General features: G+C 42.2%; 2 protein-coding genes across 2 annotated transcripts; both read left to right on the top strand.

Annotated features, from left to right (window-relative positions):
* The first annotated feature begins 1,302 nt into the window (after positions 1 to 1,302).
* Positions 1,303 to 3,478, top strand: cx30.3 (connexin 30.3). The gene is made up of 2 exons (XM_027027941.2): positions 1,303 to 1,401; positions 2,056 to 3,478. The coding sequence occupies exon 2, from the start codon at positions 2,080 to 2,082 to the stop codon at positions 2,866 to 2,868; it is 789 nt and encodes a 262-aa protein (XP_026883742.1). The 5' UTR covers positions 1,303 to 1,401; positions 2,056 to 2,079; the 3' UTR covers positions 2,869 to 3,478.
* A 1,097-nt stretch (positions 3,479 to 4,575) lies between these two features.
* On the top strand, positions 4,576 to 10,189 carry gja3 (gap junction protein, alpha 3). Its single transcript, XM_027027940.2, is given in 4 exon segments — positions 4,576 to 5,487; positions 6,578 to 7,515; positions 7,517 to 7,812; positions 7,814 to 10,189. Coding segments are annotated over 3 exon segments (1,314 nt in total). The 5' UTR covers positions 4,576 to 5,487; positions 6,578 to 6,594; the 3' UTR covers positions 7,911 to 10,189.
* The last annotated feature ends 950 nt before the right edge of the window (positions 10,190 to 11,139 follow it).

The raw sequence follows: 11,139 nt of genomic DNA, 5'->3' as shown, positions 1-11,139 counted from the left end.
TCCATATGTAATAAAACACCTAACATTATTATAATGGACGAAAATAACGAGCATAATAGCTACCAAAATATGTCAAAAGAGTATGTTAGTATTGGGAAATGTTTAATGAAAATTGAGTTCGATTCAGTAACGTTTTGCTGGCTAGCTTGCAACAGCTAGCTGCGGTAACTTTAGATATGCAAAGCTAAAACATCACCGAAGTTAGCGATACTACTCAATCAAAGTTAGTTTTGAAAGATTATTTCGAATTTTCACTAAATTTCATCCATAATGTTTGGTCGATGAAACAGTTGCTGTAAATGTTAGCTAGCTACTCCGGTTCGACCTCTTGCCTTATCTTTTTGGGGATAGCAGGCATTCCTACTAAATGCCTTTTCTTTCACTCTAGACAGGTAGAAGGGTAGCTAGACAGACAGGTAGACCATCTAATCATTTCATTCTTTCCGAATAAAATAACAACGGTTTTTCCAGTCCAACGGCTGCCACATACACATCTTTTCTTTTTATTGGCAGAGCATTTTATTTATTATTACCGGGATATAAAAAAAATCTCACAAAAATGTGTCTACAATAAATGACCTACTCCATCTATATTTACGAACGGCTTCTCTGTGCCTGTCAGCCGAGGCTGTGTGTGTACATTAGGGATGGGGACAAATTCATCCTACTTAACTTTAAGAAATTATTTAAGTAATTGTGCTGTATAAAATGATTAGAAATGATCAGTAAATACTTAGATGGGGTCCATTATCGGCATCGGTTGATTTTGGGGTGTTCACCAAGTAGCTAATGACTGCTTGCATTCTAATGTCTTATTTGCGTTTGGAGTTTTTAAACTATATTCTCGTGTCTTCTTTGGGTATATTTGCCCGAAAAAAAAGTCTTCAACTGATTCAAACGGAGAAATGACTGGAAAATCAACAATAATAATAATAACCTAAAAATCTTCAGAGAGTGCGCCGACTGATGAAAATACATCGATTTGAAAAAGCTCTTCTTTGATATTCAACAAGGCGGCCATAATATACATCCTGCTGTTGTATTTATGTAATATTCAAAGATGCGGTTCTCGTTACGTATATTGTATTAGTAACGACAGTATTTTGAACGTGTCCAGCAAATATAAAACGTTTTCCACTGTTTTACAAAAAACTGGCATTCAGTCCACACCTATTCAGCTAGAAACGTCCAATGATCGGTCTGAGCACGCCCTACACGGCAGGTGCAACCTCCACAAGCCTCCAGCCTCAGCAAAATCAGCCCCAACTCCTCCATCTCGAGTCACTGTATCCACGGAGAAACGCCAGACGCAGGCTACTATCTGTCTGCATTTTAATACACGATACATGGTGAAGTATCATGAAGTATTCTGAACCGAACGCCGTGCATGAGTTATACTACGTATGTATGATAAGATTTTTAAAAGCATTTTGCAGTGTGTCTGTAAATTCTTTTCCAACTTAGTAATGTCGCGTCAATTTGGACGATGATCGTTTTTATTCTTATCAAGGCTGCAACGTTTGGTTAAATTTCATCTTTTAGTTTCTCTACGATGATTAGAGACTTGTCTTTTATGGGCGGTATAACCATTTAAATAAAAATTGTCTCTTGTATAGTTTGGCTAAGCGATTGGGGGGGGGGGGGGGGTGAAAACTAATTTTTGTTTTTTCGTTCTGTTCTTTTATGTCCAACATCCTGTTAAAATACCTTTGACTAAAACTAGGCCTACATTTAAAAAGGTTTTGTTCTAACGCTTTAAAATTCTATAAAACAAGAGTGTAATATACTTACACGTACTAATTAATGTTCATAAATCTATTAGTTATTAAACACGGTTGGTAACTTCTTAAACAGAAAAGTGAAGAAGAAGGTTTTGAAATAATTAGACAACTACAGTAACTGCACAGTCACAAAAATAAAAATAAAAATTAGATTGGTATGACAATTTCCTGGTAAAGAAGTCCAGAATGGGTCAGAGGCATTTTACATTCAGGTGCGGTGCGTGTCCGCGAATGACACTTTTTTTAATTTTCTTTTTTAAACTTTAATGTGTAGGTGCTGTGATCGGTAGTGAGTAAGATGAACTGGGGAACCCTCTATTCTCAGCTGGGAGGAGTTAACAAGCACTCCACCAGTCTGGGGAAGATCTGGCTGTCTGTCCTTTTCATCTTTCGTGTCACAATCCTGGTCTTGGCTGCTGAGAGGGTCTGGGGCGATGAGCAGTCGGACTTCACCTGCAACACGCAGCAGCCGGGCTGCAAGAACGTGTGCTACGACCACTTCTTCCCGGTCTCACACATCCGCTTGTGGTGCCTGCAGCTCATCTTCGTCTCGACGCCGGCTCTGCTGATGGCCATGTATGTCTCGTTCCGCAAGCGCGGTGTCAGGAGAAACCTCATTGCAAACAGGCGGGACAGACCCACTCAGGAGGAACTGGAGAACCTGAAGAAGAGGCGCCTGCCCATCACCGGCCGGCTGTGGTTGACCTACACCTGCAGTCTGTTCTTCCGGATCATCTTCGAAGCCGGCTTCATGTACGCCCTCTACTACATCTACGACGGCTTCCAAATGCCGCGCCTCGTCAAGTGTGAACAGTGGCCCTGTCCTAACAAAGTGGACTGCTTCATCTCGAGACCAACAGAGAAGACGGTTTTTACCATCTTCATGGTGGCATCTTCTGCCATATGCATAGTCCTCAACGTGGCAGAGCTCATCTACTTGATCATTAAGAATCTGATGAGATGCTCGACCAAACACAAGATGAGTCATGTGTACACGGATCACGAGTCCAAGGACAAGGCTGTCTCACAGAACAAAATTAACGAGAGGTTTTTGTCAACTGCTGATTCCGACGATAAGGCGACGTAAGAGTCAGTGCAGTCTCATACCAAATGGCCCTGGGGACATTTTAAATGTTCAACTCATTTGTTTTGTATTGAATAGAAAAGAACATTAATGCATCATTCATACTGAGGTAGAACTGCTGTCCTGTCTGATGAAGTGGATACATGCCATTGGACCTAAACAAACACAGTTTTTGTAATGATAAAAATTAGCCATGTTTTTACCCCCCACTGCTTTCAGTGCAGTCTCGTGTATTATAGTTTTGGGAAAACATGACCAATGACGACACCTAGTGGTCAACGAATGCAGATGAAGTTGACGCATGTTGACTACTATAAGATGTTTTAAAGTGCTGTCACTAGCTTACATGGTTGCATTTGTAAACAACTGGGCAGTAATTTGGTGCTTCACTCGTAAAGGCCTGGTCTTTATTGTAGGGGGCTGGTCTCGTGATTTATGTGTTCCTCTGTCTATCGGCTTCTACTATCCGTCCAACACATCGTGCTTATGATGAAGAAATATTTCTCTTTGAGTGGTTCTATATAGCCAAAGGTTACTGCGTCGTAGATTCTCCACTTTCTTGTTTCTTGTTTTGTTATTGTACCAACCTCTAGAGATGCATCTCTCAGTTGGATAACTGACCCTTTATATATATATATATATATATATATATATATATATATATATATATATATATAGTTTATGAAACTTGCTAGTTTGTACCCTTTTATTGTGCTCGCGTGCTGAAAATGTCATTCGAACTTATGTGTTCCGGAATTGAAGCCACACTCAGAAATGGCGACCTCTAGACACCTGTACAGGTGTTAGCGCCCACAGCAAGGCGACCTGCAGACACCTGTACAGGTGTTGGCGCGTTGACCAGCAGGGCGCCTTATTTTTTCTGCTGAATGTTTGAAGAACGTTTTATTTCGAACATGTCGGAATTTTGCACACGTTGTACATTTTAATAGACCGACAACCATGTTCAGTCTTCCCATAACATATATTTCACTAGGTTTGTGCCGGAATCACAAAACCCTGTATTCTTGCAGGGTATGATCAATACATATGATCAGTGTATGGTCAATAAATTCCTCACCCAAGAGATGTGTGGGTATTTTCAAAGTTCAAAAAAGGCTTTAATGTCATTTCAGCTATATACAAGTATACAACAACAAACGATGTTCCTCCAGGACCATTGTAGATTATTAACAAACTTTTAGTTGAATCTATTTGGGGGAATTTACCCCTTTCAACATTAGCCTATGGAAACTTTTTCCATTACATGTTTATGGTAGTGGGCAGTTATCTGATTAATGAATGTGCCTGTATTCAACTCAATTAACAATTCGAGTTTCAGTTTTGGAGAGTTTTGAAACCTAGATCACGGTCATAGAGTTACCAGGAATGAAAATGGAACTGAGATGACCAGGCCCATGTAAAGCTTTTGCGCGATGAACGGAGCCGCGCACGTTTGGAAGTGAAGCGAAGCCCTCGTGGGCGTGGCGTGCGCTCGTGCGCTCGTGCGCGGCGGTGACATTTCTACGTTCACGCGCTCGCGTCCGTGCAATGGGACAGCGGGGATGGGAACCCCGCGTCTCCGCGGCCGGACGGCACCGACAAGCTAAACTTTACTTGTAAATGTTCGGTCCCCGGGTCCACGTGTGAAGAGGTTTGCGCATGAACACATTGGCATCAAACGAGGTTGGTAAGCGGACACAGCTGCCAGGATTTGGGTCGGGTGGAGAGGGTAGGGTTGCTACCGCCTTGCGAGGTCCAACGCACTCAAATCATGACACCAGCCACCTCTGGACATTACTTTAGATATCTGTGTTGGGCATCTGCAGTCTATGGTACTCTTTTAGCTAGGTTTACATTAAACTTGAACCATTTCCCAATCGGGATAACCAAGGTCTGATGCATCGGGTTTATTCACAAAATTCTCGTAATGTTATATAAAATTGCCATCTACTAGCGTTTACTGTTATATAAAACTACCTTTGCAGACATGTTTGAAACACGAGCTGTTTAGGTCAGTAGATAACGGGACGACATCACAGTTACAAAGGGAAATCTGGCACCATCTCTGTCGTCGGTCTGCCTGTCCCCGCACCTGGACTGCGAACAAGATTTTCTCTGCACACATAACATTGAAATAGCCTACTAGGGTTAGTAATTAATTCCAATAAAACCAAACGTTGTGTAGCTAATAGATTCTGAGTCATTTAATTGACCCAGATTCAGCAAATGGAAATCTGCCTAGCAGATAACTCGGCGGGAGCGGGAACAGCCTTCTAATGACAAAAACACCAAACTGAATTTTCCTTCTCATCCAGTGGCGTGAAAAGACCGAGAGAATTCACTCTAAACGACCACCTCGTTACACACGTCATATGTTCAGTATGGATTAGTGTGAAATATAAACCCAGTGTAGCGCTATGGGTCAGAATATATTTTATATCACAGTTTCTACAGGTGAAATAAAAGCTAGGCATGTACATATCTTCCCTCTTTTATGAGAGCGTTTTTAAATATAAACACTACTCTTTAAACTGGAAGTTATACTTGATTTTTCAGGTGTCACAAAAAGTGAACATTAACATTTGTCGATGGATTTACCACGCTCAATGCAAGAACGTCTCAGTAAGTAACTTTTTTTCTTTAGTAATTACTAACTGTGTGTTATTTGTGTTTGTATTTAGTTCTACAGTGTACTGACAAATATCAGTTCTGTTCCTTTTTAGTTGTGTCTTTTGTACAGGATGTTTAAAATCCTAACAGTCCTGTTATTAACTGCTGTTTCTGTTATACATTACTGGCTAAAGTGTTAATAGTTACAGGTGAAGTATGAGCCATAAATCCTTAATTTCAAATAGACATTTGTCAGTGATGTGCAAAAAACTAATTCAGACAATGTTGACGATGTTCACACTCCCGCGAAAACTGCTGATTATATGATGATGCTTTGTAGTCTTAAAAGTGATGCCCATTTAATTAATTACAGTAGTAGATAATGTCATTATAATTACATAATTCTATACATGATAATTACCTAATTATGTTATATAATATACAATTACCTGATTATATTATTGTACCTGGTTCGGGGGATGACATGGCTTTTCACAGCCGCATGTTTTTGTGCATTATAATGTTGATGTCAGCACGTGCCTGCTGAGTAGCGAGGCGGAGAGAGAGAGAGAGAGAGAGAGAGAGAGAGAGAGAGAGAGAGAGAGAGAGAGAGAGAGAGAGAGGGAGGGAGGGGTTAGATCAGGGCCCATAAACCAGGCCCATGCAAGCTAATTAGATGGAGAAACAGAAAGGGTTCGTGAATTTGTTGTGCTCCAGGCCTCTGTGAGGTTTATAGTGAAGGGCGCTAACGCTAACAGAACAAGTTTGCTGTTCTTGTCATTCGTTGTTTTCTCTCCTAAACAGTGACAGCTTCATCGTAGTTCAGTGTCTGGATTTTGCACAGATATGCAAATGGGATGCTTGCAAAAGTGGATCTTATTAACGTTCTGGGTACTTTCAGGGAATTGTCATCAGTTGAGCTCAAACATGACTCTGACGTGTGGGTCCAGTTGCACAGTCTTGCTTGGATTTCTCCATGGCGATGCTCCAAGAGGCTGTTATGTCCTGTTTAGCGTGCACGATTATAGCAGTAGTTTGACCACAAGTCCTCTGATCATGCCCCTCCCACCTAGTATCATGCCCCTCCCCTCTTTCTGCCCAGGCAAGAAACCGTAAGGCATGGGAGACTGGACTTTTCTCGGCCGTCTGTTGGAGAACGCGCAGGAGCACTCGACGGTGATCGGCAAGGTCTGGCTCACCGTCCTGTTCATCTTCAGGATCCTGGTGCTGGGGGCGGCGGCCGAAGACGTCTGGGGCGACGAGCAGTCAGACTTCACCTGCAACACGCAGCAGCTGGGCTGCGAGAACGTGTGCTACGACGAGGCTTTCCCCGTCTCGCACATCCGCTTCTGGGTGCTGCAGATTATCTTCGTGTCCACGCCCACGCTCGTCTACCTGGGCCACGTCCTGCACATCGTCCGCGTGGAGGAGAAGTGCACCGAGGGGGAGGCGCAGCTGCATGCGGCCAGCGGGCTGCAGGAGGAGAACCGGCTCCCGTTTAGGAGCGCCCGGGGGGCGGAATCCAGTGGAGTGCGAGGGGGCGGCGAGGGGAAGAAGGAGAAACCACCAATCAGAGACAAGCATGGCCAGATCTGCATCAGGGGGGCTTTGCTGCGCACCTACGTGTTCAACATCATTTTCAAGACGGTGTTTGAGGTGGGGTTCATCGTAGGTCAGTACTTCCTCTACGGCTTCCGGATCAGTCCGCTGTATAAGTGCGCACGGTGGCCCTGTCCAAACGTCGTGGACTGTTTTATCTCCAGGCCAACCGAAAAGACAATATTCATTGTGTTTATGCTTGTGGTGGCATGCTTGTCTCTTTTGCTGAACTTGTTAGAGATCTATCACCTTGGATGGAAAAAGCTCAAACAAGGCATGGCCCACAAATACCGCGAGCGTGAGTCTCTGCCCCACGCTGTCGTGACGGCGACAGAGCCCATAAGCGCTGCCCCGAGAACCGCCCCTCCCACCCACAGTTACCCACCCGACTACACCGAGGTAATGACGGGCAGGGAGGTATTCCTGCAGTCCGGGCAGGCCCCCCCCCACGGCGGGGTACGAGCTCGACCCACGGCCCGGCGGTCTTCAGGAGCCTTTCCACATCAACACCAGCAACCATAGGCTGGCCGCCGAGCAGAACTGGGCCAACCTGGCCACGGAGCAGCAGACCAGGGAGACGAAGGCCAGCGATCCTGCTCTCTCCTTTTCCTCTGCCTCCTCGGATAACGAGCGGCGGCCCGGAGGCGCCGGCCGGCCTGCCAACGTCCCCGGCTTGAGTGGTAGCAGCGAGAGGGGTGAGAAGAGGAAGTCACAGGAGGGCCACGTCGTCACCACCGCCGCGGAGACGTACCGACATGTTGACTGACCTCTGACGGCTGAGTAGGGCTAGCAAAGCTAGCGGCGGAAGAGCAAGACATGACCATCTGGCTGTTTAGTTACCATAATCCCAGATCTCGGATTTTTATATATACCACAAAAAAAAAATATATATATATATATAAATTGAAATTGAAAAGAATTTTCATTGGAGGAGATGAAAAGCAGGTTTTTGGATGTTATCTGGGGGTTATTTATAATAAAATAAAAAGACCTTTGGCAGCTCTGTAGTTGGTGAGTTGTAGTGTTGAGGAAAAGCACTTGAATGCTGTCTGATGTTATGTGGTATCTGAGTGGATGGATAACAGAAGCCTTGTTCAGGTCACATGTTAAGTGCTTCAGTGTGTCATATTTTGCAATATGACCTGGCTGTTCACGCAAAAAACAGATGTGTTCTTGAAATTTAGTTATGGGACAAACACTGTCAGGTCAAGCCCTCTGCAACCCTCCTGTTGGCCTTAATGTCTTAATGAGGATTTTATATATATTGCATTTTTTCCTTAAGATATTCTGTTAACATAATCTTGCATTGCCATTAGTGCTTTTGGCTTTTCCATGCTATTGGAAAAATTCCTTGTTATATGTAATTATAGCCTTATACTAATGAATATGACAAAGTTGTCATTTGACTGCATTGTGTAAATGCTTGCTAGAGTGTCAGTGAAACTAATCATGACTTTTATTACAGAAACCAAGTGCACGTTTTCATCAGATGACGGATACTAGACACGAAGCTGGCAATTACTATATCACAGTGAATCTGGTATTGAATATGTCTTTACCTTATCACTGCTTAGATGGTAAGTGTCATCACATATAATGTGATTGTACCTTTCAGCTATGTTTGACTTACATATCGGCGTGAAAATCGTTGAATTAGAGTCTCTCTCTTCAAATTGCTCACCTTCTACAAACACTATATATCTGTCACTCCTGGAGTGTTAAAGGAAACGTATCACATATGAAACAGTGAGACGTAACTGTTTATTTAAGTATTAAAATTGTCAGCTAAAACTGCATATATCAATAAGGCATGGTTTGTTTTATTATTGTGCTGGATCTCAACACACAAACGTAAATCTAAAAACTTCCAGCATCCGCCTCTACATTTGGTTCACCCAGAGTGAAATGACTTTCAAGAAGAACGGTGGATATATTTACACTTTTTCATTATCACATGATCTTAAATCAGTTTAATATAGAAAGTAAACACTAATACAGATGACGTGAGCGGGCAAGTATTGATTCCCTTTACTCGGGTGCTATTTGAAATTTCTACTGGTTTTATTTCTAGGTTTCAGTTTTTTTTTTACTGGAGTCATTTGTTAATTGGTAAAACTATGTATTTGCTTCTGATGCGTCAGAGAATACTGTATTTCTTTCCAGCAGTGAAGTCTAACCCATCTCTCCTTCCTGTTTAGTTTTAGAGTACAAAACAGTTACAGTTACTGACTGCCACGGCTGTTAGAAGGAAATCAATACTCAGTCCTCTGTCATCTGTCCAGTAAGCTTACAAAACCACACAAAACCTTTGCAAAACAACTATCCCACCTCCCACCCCACTAAAAGGGCTCCAGAATGAGCCCACACTATCCACAGCCTATAGGGTCACTCTGCCTGTGACAGTACTTCTACAGAATTTGTAGATGCATGTTGTTTGAATGTGCTGAAAACAATTTTTTTCTTATTGTTTACATTTTAGTAAATAGATGACATTTTACGCTTCTAGGTAAATCCTGCCGTTCAGTTACGTGTTGGTAGGAAAGAGGATGTTAAAATTTAGGTGAAAACCAAGGCCAAACATTAAAACATCAACCCAACCAACCGCCAGACCAAGAAACCCATCTTTGTTTTCGATGGCAATAACATAACTAATTACTAATTTTATGTCACTTGAAATCTTTCAGAAAATGGTAGAAAAGTAAAAGCTTCAGGCATGAGAAACAACTAGAAACAATGCCAAAACTAACTAATCTACCAAATAGAAAATACCACAACTTATCCTACCTCCTTAAACAGCAATGAAAACACAGCGAGACACTCATTTCCTACTAGTCTCTAGTCTAGTTAAGCCAAACTAGAGACATCTTATAGAGACACCATCCATGGCAAACTATAGCAGGAAATTAGTGGCTCAGCCCCTGTCTTTCAGCAGATCTGAATCTATCAAACTATAATGATTGAGTGAATGCCACAATATAAGCAATAATGCTTTGTTTTCCTTGTTATGTTAGAGTATATTGTGGCATCTCTCTCATGGTATAGCAAGTAGTATTGTGGTAGTTTTGTGGTTCTGTGGCATTTACGCACTCATTTCAGTTCTGTTCAGTTAGGCCATTAAGGATATATATATATATATATATATATATATATATATATATATATATATATCCTTAAAGTATTTTAATAATAAAACAGAGGCTAGTGATAAACAATATTATGGGATCATTTATAAACACAATTTTCCATAGCACAGAAATGGGCTTCCCACGTTATGAAGAAGGATTGTTAACCTATAAGGGATACAGAAAGACTGGATATGTAAAAGAAACTTCCATTAGCTTTGACCAGTTTTACAATTTACAGTTAGATGTGTATGTAATGTAATTAGTTGCAGCCTTTGGTTTTACTGTAAATAATATCTGGGACTGCTGCTATGTCTCCTGCATAGCAAGAGTACGTTGATCGGCCAGGTAAAAAATCCTCTGCATAAGCTCAGAACAGCAGCCTGTTTGAATACTGTCTTAAGAGTCTTTTCTAAGAACATGCTGATGTAGATGTTCATTTACCTCAAATGTTTACAAAACTCTTACCAAATAAACCTCTTGTACCATAAAATGGATTTGATTTTGTTCTTGAGCCATAAGCGGCTTAAACAGACATTAGCATCTGGAACTAAATGATGGGAATGACTGGTTCATGGATTAGTGATTGTCACCCAGAAGTCTTTAGACCAGTAGAAGTGCACTGTCAGATGGAGATATAATGTCAGATGGTGATATACTGCACACAAAACAGGTGCAGAAGAAGCAAGGTCAATCCAAGATCAATCATAGCAGTGAAGCACACGTGTGCCTCATCAGCAGTGAAGCACACGTGTGCTTCACTGCTGATGATGCACACGTGTGTTTCACTGGTGATGAGGCACACGTGTGCCTCATCATCAGTGAAATACACGTGTGCCTCATCACCAGTGAAGCACAAGTGTGCCTCATCATCAGTGAAGCACACGTGTGCCTCATCATCAGTGAAGCACACGTGTGCCTCATCATCAGTGAAGCACGTGTG

Source organism: Electrophorus electricus, chromosome 25, assembly GCF_013358815.1.
Source record: "Electrophorus electricus isolate fEleEle1 chromosome 25, fEleEle1.pri, whole genome shotgun sequence".
NCBI lineage: Eukaryota > Metazoa > Chordata > Actinopteri > Gymnotiformes > Gymnotidae > Electrophorus > Electrophorus electricus.
The sequence above is the reverse complement of the archived record's forward strand: the minus strand, read 5'-3'. Positions and strand labels throughout refer to the sequence as shown.

What these genes read in the sequence shown, in the direction of transcription:
- cx30.3 (XM_027027941.2), top strand. Translation starts at nt 2,080, where the DNA reads ATGAACTGGGGAACCCTCTATTCTCAGCTGGGAGGAGTTAACAAGCAC.